This window comes from Gossypium hirsutum, chromosome D13, assembly GCF_007990345.1.
Source record: "Gossypium hirsutum isolate 1008001.06 chromosome D13, Gossypium_hirsutum_v2.1, whole genome shotgun sequence".
Taxonomy (NCBI): domain Eukaryota; kingdom Viridiplantae; phylum Streptophyta; class Magnoliopsida; order Malvales; family Malvaceae; genus Gossypium; species Gossypium hirsutum.
In genome coordinates this window covers 9,688,052-9,711,159 of record NC_053449.1, presented here as the reverse complement: position 1 = coordinate 9,711,159, position 23,108 = coordinate 9,688,052, and the positions used below count along the sequence as shown (strand labels likewise).

General features: G+C 34.7%; 1 protein-coding gene across 3 annotated transcripts; it reads right to left on the bottom strand.

Moving 5' to 3' along the window:
- Positions 1 to 13,719: 13,719 nt before the first annotated feature.
- LOC107920448 (diacylglycerol kinase 5) lies at positions 13,720 to 22,046 on the bottom strand. 3 transcript variants are annotated; one of them, XM_041110222.1, is made up of 14 exons: positions 21,691 to 21,975; positions 21,493 to 21,600; positions 20,824 to 21,030; positions 20,629 to 20,751; positions 20,350 to 20,478; positions 19,873 to 19,958; positions 19,008 to 19,131; positions 18,601 to 18,649; positions 17,868 to 17,950; positions 17,213 to 17,280; positions 16,712 to 16,786; positions 15,383 to 15,470; positions 15,144 to 15,260; positions 13,720 to 14,296 (listed from the first exon to the last, which is right to left on the bottom strand). In XM_041110222.1, the coding sequence occupies exons 3-14, from the start codon at positions 21,019 to 21,021 to the stop codon at positions 13,964 to 13,966; spliced, it is 1,473 nt and encodes a 490-aa protein (XP_040966156.1). In that variant the 5' UTR covers positions 21,022 to 21,030; positions 21,493 to 21,600; positions 21,691 to 21,975; the 3' UTR covers positions 13,720 to 13,963. The 3 variants fall into 3 exon arrangements, with proteins under 3 accessions (XP_040966156.1, XP_040966157.1, XP_040966155.1); XM_041110223.1 differs by having other exon boundaries at positions 21,493 to 21,528; XM_041110221.1 differs by lacking the exon at positions 21,493 to 21,600 and having other exon boundaries at positions 21,691 to 22,046.
- Between the last annotated feature and the right edge of the window lie 1,062 nt (positions 22,047 to 23,108).

Genomic DNA, 23,108 nt, shown 5'->3' with positions numbered 1-23,108 from the left:
GTGTTTGGCTGGGTAAAGGATTGAGTGTGAGTGTTTGACTAGGCAGGAGTTGGAAAATCAAGGAGAAAGAATTCTCTGTCATTATCTTCTGTTAATGAGATCCCCTTGAAGATAAGGACTAGTAAATTAATTCTCTTGTTCTATAAAAGTAACATCAGCTGGTACATAATATTTTTTGTGGCAGGATGATAGCATTTGTACCCTTTTTGAGTGGAAGAATAACCGAGAAAGACACATTTGACAGCTTGTAGATCAAGTTTTCCCCTATTTTAAGAATGTACATGTACAAAGGCAACATAACCAAATATTTTTGGAGTAAGGTTATTTGAAGTATTGAAATTAGGAAAGAATTTTGATAGAACTTACATAGGACTTTGAGATTCAAGGACTTTTGTAGGCAATCTATCTATCATATAAGTAGTAGTTAAAATAGCCTCTCACCAGTATTGCTTACGGACATTTTTTTTAGAACAAGAGGGCTTTTGTAATAGCTAAAATGTGACCATTCTTTCTTTCGGTAACACCATTTTGTTGGGGTGTGCTAACATAAGATGACTCATGTATAATGCCTCTTTCTTAGAATATGGTGAGAGAAATTGATTGAAATAGCCCTTGGCATTGTCTGACCTAAACCTTTTTATTTCAACACCAAATTATGTTTTGATCATATTGTAAAAGGTTGGAAAGATAGACTTTACATCAGATTTCTATTTTAAAAGGAATATCCAAAACACACAGGTACAATCATCAATAAAGGATACAAACCATCGAGCCCCAAAAATGTTTGAAATAGTGGATGGTCCCCAAACATCACCATGAATAAGAGTAAAATGAGTAAATGTTCTTTTATTTCTTACCAAAAAAGAGATACGTTTATGTTTTGCAAGTTTATGAACATCACAATGGAATTTTTGAACAGTTAACCCTTTGAACAATGAAGGAAACATAACTTTAAGGACTCTAAATGAAATGATGGATGACCAAGGCGGAGGTGATGAAGGCAAATTTGGTCTTTATTGGTTTTAACAGATTCTGAGATGAATGATAAATGTGGGGGATTCAGAGCATTAACTTGTCCACTGGATTCTTCAAGATAGTATAGGTCATTTACTTCCTTAATATGTCCAATCATCCTCATCGTATTTTGTTCCTGAAAAACACATCGATTGGGATAGAAAACCACACTACCATTAGAGTCTTTGGTAATATTTTGGATGGATAGAAGATTGGTAAACAGTTTTGGAACATGGAGGACATTTCTAAGAGTAAGAGTTTTATTTATAACAATATCACGTTGACCAGCCACTATGATCATAGAACCATCGGCTACTATTATCTTTCTATTACTAGGGCAAGGTGTATATAAAACAAATTTTTATGAGGAATGGGTCATGTGGTCTGTTGCTCCTAAGTCAATAACTTAAGAACTTTTGGTGGGTATATCCAAGACTTTAGAATCTTAAGAAGAGGATATACCTGAAAAAGCCAAACTACAACTACCTGTTGAAGAAAATTTTTCCAATGATCCCAGCAGATTCTTTAACTTTTCAATTTCTTCTTTATTGAACTCAATAGATGATTCTTAAGAATTCTCTTCTCCAGCCAACTGTCTTGTTGTATGTGTTTGCCCTTGTCCCTTTGGTTGTCCACTTTTTTCTGAAATTTTTTTATTCGTTGTCTATGGCTTCCCATAGAGTTTTTAGCATCTTTCTTTAGTGTGACGAGGTTTTTTTACAGTAGGTGCACCATAAGGAATCCCTGTTAATAGGCCTTGTAAGTTCTGTCTGCCTACTATATTTGCTAGTTGGCTGCTTCAGGCCAAATCTCCTATCATTTACAGCTTTTGTAAGCAAGGCTGAACTATCCACCTAACTATTCTCAATCATAACTCATCTTCTTCCTTTCTCACCACAAACAATCGTAATTTGTCTCATTTAGTGATGGTAAATCCTCTTTTCCAAGTATTTAAACTCTTACTGCATCAAACTCAACATTTAATCTAGCAAGAAAATCATAAATTCGATCCTTTTCAATGAACCTTTTCAGGAGTGCTGCATCTTTACTACACTTCATCTGAATACATTGGTAGTGATCCATCTCTTGCCATAAGCTTTGCAACAGATTTGGATACTCCGTAATTGACCGACTTACTTGCTTGGTAGATGAAATCTTAGTATTGATTTCATAAATTTGGGCAGTATCTCAAACTTTAGAATAAGTCTGCTTCACAGCTTCCTATATTTCTTTAGTTGTGTTAAGAAACATGCATGTATCACTGATTTCTGGCATCATAGAGTTCCATAACCAAGACATTACCGTAGAGTATTGTTCATCCCAAGCACCAAGCTTAGGATCTCCTTCTTTAGGTCCAGTTCCGAGTAGGTGACTCAGCTTTCCTCTTCCCTTCAAGAACGTGCGAACCAGTTGAAACCACTTCAGGTAATTCTTCCCATTTAACCTGTAGGGTGCTTGGATGTTCTGCAACTCACTTGTTGGGTTTGAGTTGTTCACTGAGACTTCTGAGATACCCCCGTGTTATTGGTTTTGACAGTTTCAGCCATGTTTTTGAACAAATTCTATAGGCTTGAGGGTTGATCGGGAATAAGAAAAAGTTGCCAAACAAATAATAAAAAAATCCCAAAAATTGAGCTAAAAAATGGCTCTGATACTATGTTAAAATCAGGCTTAAAAATATTCACAAGAAATTACACTGATATATATACACATAGTGAGCTAACTTAGGAAACTCTATACTAGGAAACAAATTAATTCTAGAAATGTTGACCCTAAAAACAACCTTAAAGTTAGGGATAACAATTATTGAAGTATTTACAGAATCCTAGATAATACACACACAATATTCCTTATTTAGGAAACTGTAATTTGACATTAAATTATCATTTCAAACAAAAATTTTAGGTTAAATAATACAATTGGTCCCTATATTTTTTTTGTTTTGAACAACTTAATTTTTTTCTTTTATGTTCTTTTAACTTTTTTATTTTATTTTTCATTCTTTTATGCTTCTCTAGTTTTCTTCCCTTCTCTCTCTCTTTTATGTTCTTTTAACTTTCTTTTTTTTCTTCTTCTTTTATGTTCCCTCATTCCTTCTCCATATTCTAATTGCGGTTTTAAGAGTTGCCTCAAATGATTTTCGTGCAACGAGGCTCTTAAATCCATCATATGGTTAAATGTTACACATTAACAAGTAACCTTGAGTTGACTGTTTGGCATGGTTTGCAGACGCCTCATGTTTGAAATCCCAATTCTTTGAATTAATTATTAGATCATTCAAGCAAAACAATTTTCCAGATGCCTCATGTTTGAAATCTCATTTCTTTGAATTAATTATGTGGAAAATAGAGATGAAGAAGGGGAGAAAACAAAGGTAAAAGCAAAAGAGAATGGAAAATAAAGAAAGAAAGAAAAAGAAAGTTAAAAGAACATAAAAGAAGAAATTAAATTGCTCAAAACGAAAAAAATATGGAGACCAATTATATAATTTAACCTAAAATTTTTGTTTGAAATAATGATTTAATGTGCCACGTCAACTTACCTTTATACCGTTAATGACAATTAACGGTTTGGTGACTATAATGTTACAAAACTTTAATGTGAGTGGCTAAAAATGTAACATTTCAAACATAAATGACTAAAATATAACCCGAGATAAAACAAAAGTGATTATTTGATAGTTTACCCATAGAATTATGGTTGGTCTTGAAAAATTTTAAAAATGTTTTATTTCAAAAAAAGAAAAAAGAAAAAGTAAAAGTGATGAATTTGCATTCATAGAAATTTCGTGTTGAACTCATAAATGAAAACTTATATTGATATTTTATTTTAAAACTCTTGAAGATTATAAACGTTACTTACCACTCTCATTTTGTGACTCATATACTTCACGTGCATTCTTAAATAAGAATTCCCAATATAATTTTATGTATTTGAGGTTGTAATATACAAGATATAATAAAGCAAATTAAAAAAAATACATATTTATAACATCTTCAATTCTACTTACTAGCATAATAAATTGGATAATACTCTATACATACAAAATTGGAAAGATGAAAAATCGAACATAAAAACCAAATTAATTTGAAAAAGTTAAACAAAATTCGTATAAAGCATATACAAAAAAATAAGAAAGAGATCCACACATTACAACTACAAATGATAAAATTAAAACCCGAAAGCCCTCAACTATTCATTAATTTACACCTACTTGCCTAATTAAGTATTTTCTCCTCTATATATTGGTTGTAATGGTCTACTACACATGCAAAAGTTTCTTGTCTTATAACCCAATAACCTGACTATGTTTCAAATTAAAAGAAAAAGAGGTTGAGAAACCTACTATTGTGCATAGTACTCACTCTGAAATTAATATGTATAATAAGTTTCTTCCCTTCTGCATGAAAAAGAAAAGAAAGGGAAAACTTTGATATATCCTTAGATAATGTTATGATTGGTTTGGCAGATGAAAAACCATCATTTTCTTTGCATTTGATTTGAAGCTATAAGGATATTTAAACCATACATTAATACGTCAGTCACCCACCCTCTCCATGTATACAAACTGTATATAAAATGCACAAATATCCCTCTTTTTCCTTCTGGTTATCCTTTCACTGTATTTCCCATTGTTATGGTTATGATCAGTTGGGTCCCCAGCAACTTAAGTACATAATTGTTCTAAGTGATTCTTCAGATTGATGGCGCATTTCTTCCCTGTCTCTCCTCCTTGAACAAGTGGATGCTGCTGGTGATGATGGTCTCTCCCTTTGTGAGGATCCCACCACATTATTAATGGCAGCTTGGTGGTGGTGCTTAGCTGAGCTCCATAGGCATAGCTTTTTTTCCTTGGAAACTTCAGCTGCCGTAACAGTAGTGGCGGCAACAGCCCACGCCTTACTCTTCCAACTCATTCCTACAACATAAACACACAGAGAACAGCGAAAAACTTAGGGTTAGATGAGGCATATAAATATTAATGAAGGTAGAGGGAGGAAAATAAGGAGATTAAAAGGAAAGAGGCAGTTACTTTTTATAGCATGTTGTTTTGGCGAATACCTCCTTCTTCTTCTTCTAACCAGCGGCTACTTTTGGTATGTTCAGCCCATAATATATGGAACAAGTTACTGTTTTTCCCTCTTCTTTTCTTCATCACTTACCTTATGCTACATTCTCCTCCTATCATTTGTAAATAAATTTCTATATCTTGTATCCCAATTAAATTTAAAATCCAACTGGATTAAATTCTTAAATGATGGATAATCTCTCCCTACATTAGGTTTTTTTCTTTTATAAGATTTGAAATCCTTGCTTAAGTGCTCATGGTTTACACGGAATGATTCAAACTTGATCACTTAAAAGTTTAAGACACTAACCTTACTATTATAAAGCTTTTAATTGCACTTGAATTCAATAATACTAACTTTGTAAAATTATCAAAAATAATAATAATAATTTATTATGATAATGCATGTCATTACTTTAAAAAAATTAGCTTAAAATATCTTTTAAAACATCTGTTCATATAAAAAATTTCTTATTTTGATTTATTTTACTTTTAATAATATAATTGTTTCTAATAAATATTATTTACTTTTTAAGAATTATATGTATTTAAGTGGGTGTTATGAATTTTGGTATACCAAAAATAAAAATAAAAATTGAGTGAAAAAAATGTAGATATGAAATTGGGTCTTAATCAAAGGGAAAATTTGAAGAAAATGTTGTTTTTAAAAAATAATTAGGGATTTAGAGCGAATTTCTCGATATTTTAAAAAATAAGTCGATTTTGAAGAGAGAAATAGAAAACATGTCTTGCACGAAGGTTTTCTGCTATGCTTAAGTCTCAAGTTTGATTCCTCTCCCATTTACATTTGTATTTTTTATTTCATATTATTTTAATTTTTAATTAATAATTAATAAATATATTGTTTTCAAGTTCTTTAATTCATCTTTTTAATTAATAACTCTTTTATTTATATAAATAAAATAATAAATATGTAATTATATAATGAAATTATATATTTTTTATATTTATCATTTGTGTTATATATTTCTGTTTCTCTCTTCAAAATCAATCTATTTCTGTATCGAAAAAGTAAACTTATTTCCCCATTATCTTTCAAAATCGACATACATTGCTAATTAACCCCTTAATGGAAAGCGCCTAGTGTCCTTCAAGTTAGGTTTCCAGCGGGCCTTAGTAATGGATGGGATGAAAGCGATAATTTAAACTAAACCTTTGCAGAATTTCATCAAACGCATCGACACTCCTTAACATACAATTATTATTTGTACAAGAGAGGCAGAAACCTAGCTATACAGGCAAGCCAACTTTTACGACATGGAACATATATTTGTACAAACTAAAGAAAAAAGAAAGATACTATACGTACAAATACTCTGTCGACTGTTAGACAGCTTTAGAAGAAGTGAAGGCACTCAAAGAGTCAAAGTCAAAGGTTAAGGACATTGAATCAGTTGATGAACTGTTGGAGCAAGAGGCAGCAGCAGCAAGCTTCAGCAGAATGCTTGTGTAGCAAGTCTCGTGACTTGTAGAAGAAACAAAGCAGAAAACTCAAATGGATTTTGAAGCAAAACTAAAAATGGAGAGCATATGGATGAAAACTTGTTGAATTCATTCATTGAACTTCAAAAATGGCCCAAAGCCAATACATAAACAAGTTTACAATCTTGACAAAACAGTAGGTTGACCTAAACTTCACCTACTACCACTAATACACATGGTAACTTGTGCTAATTAGCTTGAACAAGTAAACAAAGCTGATTTATCAGCTCAATCAACATCAAAATTACATCAAGCATAAACCTAACATAGTTATAAAGCAACTAAGTTACATTACACTAACTTAAAATTACAAAATGAAACAAAAACAGCTTGCTGACTAGGTAAACCAGCAGCTTCTGCATGTAGTGCCTTTGACAGTCTTGGTTGCTGCATGCTGACCATAACTTCAATACTCCTCCTTGGTTAGCATGTTGCAAACTCCCATATTAGCTCTCAGGTGTTGAAATTTGGAAACACTTAGTGCTTTTGTTAAAATATCAGCAATTTGCTCTTCAGAACTGCAATGTATCAGCTTAACAACATGAGCTTGTTCCATTTCTCGAACTGCATGAAGTTTGATGTTGAAGTGCTTGGTCCTTCCATGAAAAACAGGATTCTTTGCAATAGCAACTGCTGATTGGTTGTCACACATTATCTCAGTTGCTTCCTTTTGCTCATGATTGATATCTTTCAAAATTTTTCTAAGCCATATGGCTTGATTGACTGCTGCAGCAGCAGCCACATATTCTGCTTCTGCAGTCGACTGAGCCACTACTCCCTGCTTCTTTGAGCTCCAGCAAATCATAGCAGAGCCTATGTTGAATGCATAACCTGTAGTGCTCTTCATGTCATCCAAGGAACCAGCCCAATCACTGTCACAATATCCAACTAGCTTCAAGTTCTCAGCCTTGGTAAACTGCATTCCATAGGACAAAGTTCCTTTGATGTATCTTAGAACCCTTTTTGCAGCTCTAAAATGACTTTCATTTGAACAATGCATAAACCTCGAGAGTAGACTCACAGCATACATTATATCAGGTCTAGTAGCAGTCAAATACAACAAACATCCAACTAGACTTCGATAGGTTGTTTCACAAACCTTTTCATGCTTGTCTTGGCTCGAGAGTTTTTCTCCAACAGCAACTGGTGTGCTGGTTGCTTTGCAATTCTCCATTGAGAATTTGTTGAGAACCTTCATAGCAAAGGTCTTTTGACTTAGCCAAATCCCATTCTTAGCTTGGTTTACTTCCATGCCTAAGAAGTAAGACATCAATCCCAAGTCTGACATTTCAAAGTGCTGTTGCATTTTGACTTTAAAACTGCTTAGCATCTCATGATCTCCTCCTGTCACCAGTAGGTCATCGACATATATTGAGACAATGAGCTGAGTTTCAGCACTTGTTGATTTAACATACAGAGTTGGCTCGCTGAGACTTCTTTCAAATCCTTGACTGGTCAGATAGCCATCTATTCTGCTATACCAGGCCCTTGGAGCCTGTTTCAAGCCATACAAGGCTTTATTGAGCTTGTACACCATTTCTTCCTTGCCAGACACCTTGAAACCTTGAGGTTGCTCCACATAAATCTCCTCTTCAAGGAATCCATTCAGAAATGCTGATTTTACATCAAGTTGGTGTATCAGCCACTGTTTTTGTGCTGCTAAGGCAACTAGCAGTCTGATAGTGTCTAGCCTGGCCACTGGTGCAAAGGTTTCCAGGTAGTCTGACCCATACCTTTGACTGAAACCTTTCACAACCAATCTAGCCTTCAACTTGTTTAGGCTACCATCAGCATTGTTCTTTACTCGATAAACCCATTTGACACCAATAATCTTCCTGTTTGTTGGTTTATCAACCAGACTCCAGGTCTGATTCTTTTCAATCATTCTGATTTCTTCAATCATTGCTTGCTTCCAGTCCTCCTGGTTTTCTGCTTCTTCAAAGCAACTTGGTTCAACAGTAGCCACTTGTGCTCTTTCATAAACATCAGCCAGTGATCGAGTGCCTCTGATTGGAACATCATCTACATCCATTTCAGGTGTGTTTTCATCATTTTCAACTTGGTCCACTGCGAGATCTTCAGCCACTGCCTCTGGTTCAGCCTTCTCCCAATTCCAGTGTCCTTTTTCATTGAAAACAACATCCCTGCTAACCAATATCTTGTTTGTAGCAGGTTCTAGGATTCTGTAGCCCTTCTTAACCAAGCTATAGCCGATCAGGATCCCTGCTTGAGCTCTTTTATCTAGCTTGCTTCTCTTCTCAGCTGGAACTTGTGTGTAGCACAGACAACCAAAGGTTCTGAGATGAGCCAGTGATGGCTTAAACCCAAACCAGGCTTCAAATGGAGTCTTTTCAGCCAGAGCCTTGGTTGGGAGCCTGTTTTGGAGATAGACTGCTGTGTTAACAGCTTCAGCCCACAGAGTTTTGGGCAAATTCTTCTCAAACAGAAGACATCTTGCCATGTTCATCAAGCTTCTGTTTTTCCTTTCACTGACCCCATTCTGTTGGGGTGTATACACATTAGTCAACTGGTGTTTGATACCTGCTTCTTCACAGTAGGCTTGGAACTGAGCTGAGGTGTACTCAGTTCCATTATCTGACCTCACTGCTCTAAGTTTGCAACCAGACTCAGTTTCAACAGCAGCTTTATACTTCAGGAACACAGATGGAACTTCTGACTTCTGTTTTAGAAAATAAATCCAGCAGTATCTTGTTAAGTCATCAATAAATAAAATAAAGTACCTGCTTCCTTTGAAAGACTCAGTCTTCATTGGTCCACACACATCTGTATGCACAAGCTGGAGCTTCTCTGATGCTCTCCATGTTGTGCTTGTTGGAAATGGCAATCTTGCCAATTTTCCTTGCTGACATATCTCACAAACCTCATCATTCTTCACTGAATCGATGAAATTTTCTGCCAGACCTTCATTGACCATGCGGGCTATGGATTTGTAGTTTGCATGTCCAAGCCTCTGGTGCCAGAGTCTCGAGTCATCAGTGGAGGCTATGCAGGCTGAATGTGAGTCATTTGGCCAGTCTACTTCAAAACATTTATCAGTCATGGTGACTGTTATGAGATTTGATCCACTTGGATCAAAAATTTGACATTCTTTCTCCTTGAAAACAACTGAGTAACCTTTCTCAAGTAGTTGAGTTATACTGAGAAGGTTCCTATCAATTTCAGGTACCAAAAGTACATTTGAAATGATTTTGCCACCTGTGGAGGTATGGATCAGCACATCTCCTCTTCCTTCAGCATTGATTAACTGACCATTTCCAATTTTTACTTTGGTTTTGCAGGTTCTATCCAGAGTTTTGAAGATAGTTGCATCTGGTGACATATGGTTTGTGCACCCACTATCTAGAAGCCAGCCCTTTGAACCCTTTTTCTGATTTGCTGCACATGACACAGCAAAAACATGTTCTTCTTGATCACTGCTTTCTTCAGCTACTCGAGCTTCTGCCTTTTGTTGCTGAAATTGATTCTGTCTTGGTTTGCTTCTATTCTTGCAAACTTTTTCAGCATGGCCTTTTTTCTTGCAGTGTTGGCATACTGCATCTGGTCTAAACCAGCATCTATCTTCTGGATGACCAGCTCTTTTACAATGTCTGCAGAGTTGGTCACTGCTCCTAGCAGCATCAGGCTTAGGCCTGTTTTTCCAGAACTTTTTGCCTTTATGAGTTTTGATGCTCGAGGCTTCTTTGGCTTGAAAAGCCCCTTCCTGGTGCTCCTCTTGTCTGCTGGCTCTTCTTTGCTCTTGTGCATACAAGGCATTGATTAACTCAGTTAAGGAGATAGTTGTCAAGTCCCTTGAGTCTTCGAGGGATGAAATTTTGGCTTCATACCTCTCTGGTAGAGTGGACATGACTTTCTCAACCATTCTAGCTTCACTGAATTGCTCTCCTAGGAGCCTTATGCTGTTTACAACAGCCATAATCCGATCTGAGTACTGCTTAACTGTTTCTTCCTCTTTCATTTTTAAATTTTCGAAATCTCTTCTCAAGTTGAGCAGCTGTTGTTGCCTTGTTTTCTCAGTCCCCTGAAATTCTTCTTTCAGCTTGTCCCAAGCCTCCTTTGGTGTTTCACAGGCCATGATCCTCATAAAGATCACATCTGTCACACAGTTCTGTATGCATGACATGGCCTTGTGCCTTTTTGTTCTTTCATCAGTGTGTTGCCTTATTTGAGCAACTGTTGGATTAGCTCGAAGAGGTGCTGGCTCAGCATCTGAGTTGACAACTTCCCATAGGTCGAATGCCTGCAGGTAAGTCCTCATCTTAACTGCCCAAATGTTGAAGCCCTCTCCATTGAAGACAGGTGGTGAAGCTGGTGAAAAACCTGATGATGCCATCGTTTTGATGTTGAACTACAACAGGTCCTCTAAGAACCTGGCTCTGATACCAATTGTTGGAGCAAGAGGCAGCAGCAGCAAGCTTCAGCAGAATGCTTGTGTAGCAAGTCTCGTGACTTGTAGAAGAAACAAAGCAGAAAACTCAAATGGATTTTGAAGCAAAACTAAAAATGGAGAGCATATGGATGAAAACTTGTTGAATTCATTCATTGAACTTCAAAAATGGCCCAAAGCCAATACATAAACAAGTTTACAATCTTGACAAAACAGTAGGTTGACCTAAACTTCACCTACTACCACTAATACACATGGTAACTTGTGCTAATTAGCTTGAACAAGTAAACAAAGCTGATTTATCAGCTCAATCAACATCAAAATTACATCAAGCATAAACCTAACATAGTTATAAAGCAACTAAGTTACATTACACTAACTTAAAATTACAAAATGAAACAAAAACAGCTTGCTGACTAGGTAAACCAGCAGCTTCTGCATGTAGTGCCTTTGACAGTCTTGGTTGCTGCATGCTGACCATAACTTCAATATGAACATATTTGGTTGAGATTAATTAGGAGTTGGGACCCCAGCAGCTCAAGTACATGACAGTCCTGAGGGAATCCTCAGCCTGTTTAAGCTTGCTGTCATTACTGCTTTTACCAGACTTATCAGTACTCATTGGATCAAAGCATCCTGAAATGCCTTTTACTGGCTTTGAACAACATCCCATACCCGACTCAGTTTTTGGAGCTTGGTCTTTGGTACTTGTGTTCCTCAAGCTCATCTCTGCCTACCTTTCTATACTTGTCTCTTGTGTGTAATAATCAAGGGAGTGGGAGAGAGAAAAGAAAGAAAGAAAGAAAGAAAGAGAATTGTGGAGAAAATTACAAGAGAGAGATGACTGGAAATCATGTATATATAATGACCACCTTGGGACCAATACCTGTTTTAAATTGGTGGTAGGAAAAGAAAATTGTTTATTGGAGATGGTTTCCACTTGGCATGTATGATGGATACATAAATAGATTAATCCATTGGGGATCTAATTCATCTGATTAATCCACCTGGCGAAATCCATTCCATCTAAATTTAATATTGTGTAGTAGAGTTGAATTTCATTCCACCTCACCTCTGCTTCATGATCTTTTCTACCAATGGATTTATTACCTAAAAAAGCATCAATTGGGTTGTATTTTATTGTCTCTAACCTGTGATTTAACCTTTGTATATCAACTGTGTTACAGAGAAGAAGTGAGTGGCAAATGCAACACTGCCAGGTATCTAGTTACTAATGCATGTTAGTGGGCTAGATTCCGTTAGAGGAAAGACTGACATGAATAAAGTTAAAAATCAATCCCTATATCCCATCTCAATCTTTATGGAAACTATTATATATGGCAATACCTACATTTCCCCCCTTTCTTCCGTATTCTTTCTGGGGGTTCTACTTTACTAATAAAAATAACTTTAAAAATATTGCAGCTTGAGGAAGATGCTGAGCACGTTCCTTCCTTCCTTAGGCATTGGAGCACAAGGCATATACGCACGTGAGTTGATGAATACCCTGGACACGTTCATCACTCAACACTCACGGGATAAGACTGACACATAACACTCCACTGCCACTTGCAATTTAGTTTTTCTTTACTACTTTGAATCAAAGACTGAACTAAAGATAGTAGTTGATATTTAAGTGACATTTGAGGCAAATCCTAGTTTTGAAGCTATCTTTGTTAAGTTGGTGCTAAATTAGTGCCTTCTTTATACAAGAAAAGAGTTATTCTCCGAAACCTAATGCACTGCTCGGTCTGCAGTTTGTATTAAATTGAAGTCCAGAATCAGTTGAGTATTGATCCATTGATATGATTAATGATTAAAAATCAAGTGAACAGAAACTACAATTGTATTACAAAGTTCATGGTTAGATTAATTAAATATAACTTGTAAAACTGTAACAGTAATGTAGTGTTAAATCCCTCCATATTACTCTTCCAGATGTAGCAATTAATATTCATCCACTGGTTTGCGACCTCGCTTTTGAATCTCGATTAATTGAGTCTCCTGTCTCAGGTATTATTTCGAGACCTTCCGTTTATGAGTATCTTCAAACATGACTTATTGTTATCGATTCAATGATCTTTATAGGACGTGGTTAGCGAGAATTAATTATTGACGCTAGATTAACCGGTAAAGCAACAATACCCATGGATATGATTCTCAATTAGTAAGGGCAAAATGTAATATTTGTTTATGTAACTATTAGTCAAAAAACATCTTCCGTGGCTCAAGTAATGACCACTTTCCAATAACGGGGAGTGATGGAGTACACCATTGGATAGCCAAAAGAGTGGATTCTCAAGCTACATTATCACATCTTGCTCCTTAAACAGGAATTGTTTTGGCTAAATAATTTATACATCTGGACGGCACACCTTAATCATTTATGATGATATTTTCAAGCAAGCACAAGCTTATTATCTAATGTCTCTTCTATTACGAAGACCACTAAGTAGTGAAGTCTATCCAAGAGATATTAACTCAAGAAGATTAATTTTATTTTATTTTATTTTTATTTCTTAAAGAAAATCTAAAGGATTCTATAAACTTAGGAGGTTCAACTTCAAAGCAATTGGTATATTCTGTTGATGTATGAATCCTCTCATTCATTTGCTTCAAGCTTTTTAGGGTTTTAAAAGATTCAGATTGATTTCAAATACCCAAATAGGAGGTAGCTGCTGCAATGCTTTCAAGTTCCCAAAAAAAAAGATACACCGAGTAACAGTAATAAAAACAAAAATAGGGGATTCGTAATGCTGACGGAGTGCAAGTTACAATCAAATTACCAAAGCAAAATCAAATTATTGGGAAGCTAATGGAGTCATTAAGATGGGATCATTTGGTTTCTGGTTTAAAAAGCGGCAATTTAACTATTGAGTTATAACCTTTTACAGCAATATTTAAACCAAATGAACCCCAAACATTATTACAGTGAATAAGTAATGAACACAAGAAATGGAATTATCAGATGTTTAACTAAGTTGAGAAATATCAATCTCATCTGGGATTCTGAACGTGTCTGCTGCACCAAATTTCCTGAACTCTGGCTCAGCTTTAGAGTCATCTTCATCACTAAAATCATCATCTTCTTCACCATTATGATGACTAGTTGATGAGGAAACATCGTTCACACTTTTCGATCGGCACTTTTGGGTTGCGAGCATGTTGACTTGTCCAAGGTGGGAAATTTCAACTACAACTGCGTCATCATCTTTTGGCAGTGGCTGCTTCCACGGCTCCCCATCGATCCTCATATATGTATGGTCAGCAGCACCTTTGTGAAACTCAAAGCGGATTCGGTGTGCCTATTTTCCATGACAAAAACAAATCAAGCACTACCAAACGACTGTATATGGAACTGAACACCGAAAGAGATTAATACCAATAAAAACAAGGCATAATGACTTTTTTGACCCCCAACTTTACAAAATAAAAAAAGCTTTTTATTTAATTTTTCACCTTTTTAATTCTTTAACTTGCATGTTTGGTTAAATCACCCCAAAATGAATAAGAAAGTTAACATTTGTTAACTTGGCCGATGTGGCATGCATGTGAATTGCCACGTGAATGACATGTCAACATTTAATTAATTTTTTAAAATTTTAAAAAATATTTTTTAATAATTTTAATGATATTTAATTTTAACAATATTTTTTACTACTTTTTTTATTTTAAAAAATTAATTAAATGCTGACATGTCATCCACATGGCAATCCACGAGTATACCATATTAGCAAAGTTAAAAAACATAAACTTTTTTATCCATTTTGGGGTGATTTGACAAAAAATGCAAGTTTAAGGGCTAAAAAAGATAAAATTAACTAAAGAACTAAAATGATTTTTTTTTTGTAAAATTGGAGGTCCAAAATAAATAATTATGCCTAAAAACAAATATGACCATGTGAGCACGCACACAAAAAGTATTGTTTTGATCAATTTAACTATACTAATTTTATGGTCCTCTTAACTTTTTTACACACATCTAGGTCCTTGTAACAATGCAAGGAAATAAGAAAAGAAGCAAAATCATTGGTTCGAAAAATTCTCTCATAAAGTTTTAAAATAGTTTGGGGGAGAGAGAATTGAACTAGGGATGTCCAATCTGAACAGGGTTTGACTACTGAAATATGCCTGCCTTCTTTAATTATTTACCTGTGCCAGGCGAGTTCCATGTCCCTTTGGAGCCAGCAACACGAGCCCATGCCATGCATCTCTAAAACCAACAACTTCCAGAAGGCCATCATCTACATACGGTGCAGTCAAGTCTCTCTGTAAATTCATGGGAAAAAAACCATCTATCAGGTTCTTACAAGCAAAGTTGGTTGATAATCTTAACAAAAAGGCAAACCAAATGTCATATATCAAACAAATCATCAAAAACAGGAACTAACTTCATTCTTTTTTCTGCCACTTGGTGTTCCCCAAGGATTTAGACCACCAGAAAAGCTGGGCAAGTTGAGGCATATGATCGACCTTATGCTGTTTAAATTCAGGAGGCATAAGAGAAAGATATTAGAAGCACTGTTGGGTAACTATGGGAGAAATATTAGGAAATTAAGCAGAAAAATCTGAAATAAGCACTAGACAATGATTTTATTTAACAGAAAGCTCTATAACTACATTTTCATTGTTAAAATGCAAAGCATGAATCGTCTAATTAAGAAAAATAGTGCATGAAACTTGAGAAGATGAAAAAAAGAGGCATTTTTATTGCCCAAAAACCACGAGAAACACATTTTATGTTTCGACAACGTTGTTAAGCTTTACAACAAGATGTGGGATCAGAAGCTCTATAACATAGCATGACCAATTTTTGCAAATATCTAAGAAAATTTGTCATGAATAGTGGGTTACCAGTTTTCTCTGTCTACCCAGAGAACTATTGGGTCTTCTACTTTCTTTTATTCAGGTTAGTAATCTCTTTTATACTTCTTCGCTTATTCTATTTATTAATGAATTTCTTACACAAAAGCATTAAACCAAACGCCAATGTAAAATATATTAGACTCAGTAACCCAACTATCAAGTAAATTGGCATGTTCTACCAGTCACTTCTGCAGTGGTCGAATCATGCAGATTTTGAACTTTTCAGCCAACTTAAAATTGTTTTGTCAAGTTTGTTAGGCATCTTAGTGTTGGCTTTAGTCTCAAGACATAAAGGACCTTGCTTCGAGACACAATTGTGTCACAAGGCATGTTAACTTCAAAGCTAAAACTCCCAAAATTATTTATGACCTGTCTCGAGACATAAATTTGACATTTGAGTTTGGATTTGAGTCCTAACTCTGAAATTAACCCATATAACCCACATAAAGTGATGAAATGAAATCAATGAGTGTATAAATGCATGCATATGAATTATTTTGAAGCTTGAATTGAATGTATTTGTGTTATAGTAGCTTAAGTTGCTTCAGCGAAGTAATGTGACATCACATACTCGGGTCTGGTGACTGGGTCGGGTATGGAGTGTTACATTTAGTTGTTACCTTTTCCAAGTATTGTAACATATAAAATGAATTACCATTTAGGCAGCAAAAAGACTCCTATAATTGAATATGTAAGCAATGCTTTTACTCATCATTTGAACCCTATTGCTATACTTTTCCTCTACATTATGTCACAATCGAGATTTCTGGTATGACCGGATCATTTTCTTTCACATATGACAACTATGAATGGTTTATAGCCAGCAAAGCTGCTTTAGACAAAATGAAAGTTACCTCTGTGGTATGTGGAGGTCCTGCCATTGACCGTGTTTCTTCATGATTTTCACTTTTGCAAGCTGGGCAACATTCCTGTAGTTTAAGATCATATAAAACTTTCAATTTACTAAGAAAAGAGGGGAAATTTATCTGGCCAGAGGCGCTCTATAGTATCCAGCCAACTATTAGGACCTAGAGTACTAAAAGATATTTCTGTATGCATGCCATTATTTATTTCAAATGAAAGGCTAAAATGCAATTTTAACACAGAAGGTGGTAGTACAAATGTACAATATGGAACAAATCAGACTTTTCACATTATAAACTCTTCCACCTTCCCCTTTCCTAGTTTTTCTTTTGAATTTATTTTTTATTTTCCGTCATCAAGAATTCATTAGAGAAAATTGTCAATCTTTGATTAAAGGAAAATGCATGAAACCTGAATGTGAACCTGATCTTTCGTTTGAATAGAAAACTTTAACTATTACACATAAAGATAAAAAAGGCAACCAAGCTCACTTTGAAGAAGGATGAAAAACAGAAGCAGCAAACCACCCCTGGGTACAGCCAAGCTTTGCATAAGTGCTCTGTTGGAAAGAAGGTAAGGGAACATAAAAAATTCAGTAACTGGAATATCTTTCTGAGGGAGAAGCAGCATCAGAGACATGCAAGATCCTGGTAACATATACATATTCCTTTTACTGAACAGTAGCTCAATGCCTAGCAGTTAACCATCTCAGTATGCATAGCAGATCAATGCCAAACCAGTAATGTGCATTAGTTTCTCAACAAACCAATGCCCTAATGATGTAATTAATTTTTAATTCAACAGCATATTCTAGCATGCAGATATCATCAAACTGTTATCCAATGAAATTTGTCACGCAATTTACAAGACCACCAAATTTATCCAGTGTCATGTATGGTTTCTAGTTCCTTCAATTTTTTAGAGATATTACGAATTTTAAAATACTTAATAACCAGTTCTAAGTTACAAATTGTAACATAACTAACTCTAGAAAAAGATTGTCCTCAAAGCTGAAAGAGAATAAGTCTATCATGACAACATAAGCTAGAAGTAAACATGTAACATTATTAAAAAGGAAAGTCTAATGATCTGACAAGCATCTATGCATAATCAAACAAAGCAGTTGACATTATGACAGAATCATACCTGATTAACCAACTGGTTTTTAAATTTTTCAGGATGCAACTTCCGCTCTGAGTGAAAAGCATAAGATACTTGAGCATCCATTCCTGTAGGCAACATTACAATGCTATTAATGAGGTTAACCAATAGTCAATTTGTCATGTTAAAACAAAGATGAGTACACCAGATAACTAGAGGGTGAGGGTAAAGGAATCTGTTCTTTTATGTTGAATCGTACAATAGTAATCCAGGTGTCAACTAGCTTAGCAGGTAAAGTCTTTTGGTGGTTGTACAGGACCAGTGATCTAATCCTGCCTTTCACTTACAGGAAAAGAGAGGGTAAGTTTCCCTTGTTTAGCCTAAAAGGTGGCTGCAAAAGAGGGGGGGGGGGAGGGGAGGATACTGTATGGTAGAACACACCTATTTGCTCCCACTCTTCATTTTTCATGAAACACCCATGTCCGACATGAAAGTCCAATGCATATAAAGACATACAAGGAAACCTTAAATTTGTCAAAGTTTTTCTTCAATCGTATCTTTGACAATATCATATATTCTTTACTGGATTGTTAAAATTCCATTAGGCAACAGAAAGTAAAAAAAAAAAGGAAAAGAAAGTTAATTTATGATAGCAGAATGTATAATCAATTGTACATTAAAGTATCAATATGGAAACATGTGTACTGCATCCACAGTCATAAATAACACACTCTGTAAGAAGATTGATAGCTTTATTTTAGCAACATAAAATACTTACCCATGCTGAAGTAATTCCAGAATCCCCCACGAAATGTATGGTAACCTTCCTGAGGATCAATACTTTCCATGTAAGGATGCAATACGATACAAAATATGTTATGCTTCTTTATACCTATTGCATTTCTTTTATAAAACTTGAGGATTAGGTAAAAAATAATAACTGGAACTGGAAGTTAGACCAAAGGTGCCAGGAAGAGTTATGTGCTAAAATATTCAATGGTATAAAGAGAAAAGGGAATTTTTCGTTTCCAAAAAAGGCATTTGAAATCAGAAAAGGTATTTAACGTTTTCACGGCAAGTTAGAAAGTTTAAAAAATATACAAATACTTGATAGCAAAGAAACATAGACTTAATGAAAAGAAATGATCTTAAGAAGACAAAGGAGGTAATGGTAGAATGTCTCACCATGTTCAGTTCATCTGTTGAAGAGACTCGACCAAATGCATGTAAAGAATGTGGTAGTTCCAGAGGTGGAATAGGATCACATGGACCTTCCTTTGGAGCTCTCATCCTCATGAGAATATGCCAACTGAACCACAAAAAGGCATATATCAGTAAGACAGAACTATGCTGCAGTTCCTTATGTTAGTAAACCCCATAATTTAATTGAAAAAATCATTTCAATGTATGTTGGAAGGAGAAGATCTTTGCAAATAAGTATTGTCATCCATATAGAGACGTACAACTGATAAGAATCAAATAATGCAGTTATGTAGTTTTAAATTTGGCTTTGATATTTAAGGAGAACAGGATGCGAAAATGCTTCTAAAGTTTTGGCCTCTCTAAAAGAGATTATAGAGAAAATGGTGTAAGGAATCAAAAGAGAGGAAAAAGAATGTTCTCTTGATGATGTAGTTAAATAGGAATGAGCTCTGTTTTTAGATCTTACACCTGTCCCAGAAGATTTCTTTTGTCAAAAAAGTCCATTTAATTTTCCCAGAACTTATTCCATTAAGAAGTTACACCAGAAGGGTTGACCATTAATAGTTAATGATTCTTCCCTACTGCATACTTCTTAGCACATTAGTACTGCAGAGGATTGATAGATGTGTTCTTCTGGTAAACATTTACACAATAACCACCTAGAGGTGGAGTATATTGTATAACTAAAGGTTAGAAGAGGCGAAGTCCTAATTCATTGAAATTGGATATTCAAAATACAATGCCAAATCAGGGAGTTCCTCAGTCTACAAGTACACCTCAAGAATGTGTGTGCAAGTGTGAGAGAGAGAGAGAGAAAGAGAGGAGTTATGAGTTATGACACCATTACTTGTCTATTTTCATTTCCTTTGCTTTCATTACTTGTTCCAAGAATGACAGCACAGAATTCCGATCAGTCCCAGGATTCTTCTTTCCCTGTAGAAATCAGTGGAACAAATACTCAATAGCTCGTAAAATTAGAAGGAGATTATTCATGATATAGAGATTTCTAGCAGATTCATGTTGCCTACTATAGCGTCAATCAAGAATTGCAAGAATTTTCAGCTAACATTACAAATTTACTGAAAGGGAGGGCTCTAATTATTTTTTTGACTAAGTGTATAAACTTAGTTCAGCTCACACACAAGAAATGAAACTGAGATGGATACGCCAAATATTACCAAGCCAATTAAAAGTACGTTCTGAGCAAAAAAAGGAATTGACAGCGTGACCAATAGTTCATTGCTCTAATTAATAAAACATATCTTGATAGTTGAACTCTCATCCTATCACTTGATTTTACAACTAAAAGCAAGTAAATTCTCACCCAGCCAAATGAAAAAGGCAGATTGTTTCCGGTACCCAGAGGAACTGTAGCAATTGGAGGTGGATGTGGCAATTTAAGATCACAAACAACCCCCAGAAGCCAGCCAGCTGTCCCATCACCACCAGCAACCTAAATATCAATCTAGATGTAAGGAATAAATAACAAAATAAAATACCAATATTTGAATTAAAAATAGCTGCAGTGATGGTCGCTGTTATTTATAGCCGCCTGAAAAAAAATATAGACCTGTAAGATTTTACAGTATCAGGCTCGACTTACAATTATTCTTAATCTCTCATGAATCTTCGTGGCAAATTCATCTTTTTCTTGTTTCAGCTTTTCTAGTCTGGTGTAAACTCTGCGAAGCACCTTATCAGGGGCCTCTTCCCCCACATCGAAAATCTGAAATTAATCACACTAAGATTAGCCATAAATCAAATATTTCCAACATGCATTCTGAAAGAGTAATGGTACCTGATGCTCATTGAGGACACTTCTATATGTATTAAGAAGATCGCCACCCAATTGACCACCACTTTTGGAGTTGATAAACACAAGCACTGGAAACTCAGGTACATCACGAAGATCAGAAAATTTTGTTTCATCATTAAATATATACGCAGGAATGTAGAATTCCTTCAAAAAGTCAGAGTCCGACTCAGATTCTGCCATTGTTGCCAACTGTATTATGAAAATGACCACTGATCGTCAAAACCAAGGTACCACAGAAAATTACCGCGGATAAAAACAAATATTTGAAAAACATAATATACAAGAACTTTAAAAGTCGACCAAGATGAACCAAGAAAAAGATTGATTATAAGTAATAGAGCTATAAAGTTTCTTATGTTAAGTCCCTGCAGTAATTATTTCCAGCAGCTCATTCACTCAACAATAACAACAACAAAGCGATTTATAATACCATATCGGCTTACTTGTAAGTTATACCACGAGCAATTTATCCATAACAAAAGGATAAGAAGAAAAAAAAAAGGGTTCAAAACAGAAAGAAAAGTCAACTCGCTTTAGATCATCATTCAAAACAGTAAAAGGATTTACGTTATGATATATGATTCGGATTCAGGCATTTTAACAAACACATGAAACGTAAAACAACAAAGATTCAAGGAAAATGAACTCAACCGAATTTGGTTACTGTTGAACTGAAGCTTAGAAAGGCTTTCTCCCAGTTGCAGAATTGAGAATTACAACACCAAACAAAGAGTGAAAAGATAGATTCGATAAGCTTTGCTGAATTTGAAACAAGGAAATGAGGAGAGATCGGTGTGATTAGAAGCTGAATTTTGATTGAGAGAAGAAGAAGCGAGATTTATGGGTTACCTGGAAAATGAATCAGCAGAGATCTGATTTCGTAGCGTACTTCCTTTCTTAATCTAAAGTGTAGACAAATGCGAAGAACAGTGGACGTTAAGGAAACGGAAGGAAATTTCAAGGGATCTTCAAGATTTGGAAGGGCTAAGCGTTAAAACGTGTGGTGGGGGAAAGTAATAAGGAAATGAATCTTCTTCTGTCGTTGCCAAGCAGCCCCTATGATTCTTCGTTGAAGTAAAAACTTCGATAACCCATGCCGACGACAGATTGCACTTGGCAAAAATTTTTTGGTAGGGTCTACCATGCTTGATCCAATGATTCCCTTTTAGAAAAATACTTTCCCTTTTAGCATCATTTTCTATTTAGTCCTAATGATTAATTTGGTTTTTAACCATTATATCTTCTTCTTTTTTTAATTTAACTCTCAATTGCTTAAAAATGGTGGAACCTAATCTTCAGTTTTTCAAAAAAAATTATTAGGTTAAATTTTTAAATATGAAAATTCAGGTATACTTTATACTAATGTTTTTGAATTTTTATATACTTTTCAAATTATTAATTTTTTTTATAATTTTTAAATTATTTATTGACATTAAATATTAATAAAAATAATACCATATCAATATGAAATACATGTAAACATGCCAATATCATTAAAAAATTAATACTTTGTCAATATTTCTGTAAATAAAATGATTTGACTTTTTTTAAAGTTAATGACTAAATTTAACGAAAAAATAAGAGTTAAATTAACGAAAATGTAAATGCTGAAAGATATATTTGTTTTCAAACAACCTTTTAAATTATGAAAAACATAAAATATCCACACATAATAATTCAATCATGTTGCTTGTTAAGGGGAAATTAGCTCTTTTATTGGTAGTGTTTTTATCCACTAAGACCTTTTAAAGGCTTGGCTTCAAATTTCATCAACGTCAAAATGATAAAATATTTTCTTGATGGGTCTTAGGCGCTCCTGATAAATTTTATGAACCCTTTTGGGCTCTTCTTGGAGGAGACAAAATTTTAGGTCTAAAATCAAATATAAATACCTTGAAAACAATATCTCAACTGTTTAAAGCCCGAATCAACATCTTAAAGAACAACACTTCAAAACTTCTCCTGATAAAAAAGTGGACACTAACCGTAGTTTGAAATCTATATGTATAAATATATATATTGTTCTTTTACTTATTTTACATTCTTTAAAAAAAAAAAACTCTTCATGCCTTACATCTATAATTACTTATAGTTCATCCCCAACTTTTAAAAAGAAGGACAATACGTTTCAATGTATTCAAATCCATAACCTCTTGCACCGATAATAATACCAATACTAATCGAACTAAAATTCAATCGAAAATTATAAAAACATTATTACTACTGAGTAGTTTTTTTAATTACTATGTATGCATTATACTTTCGAA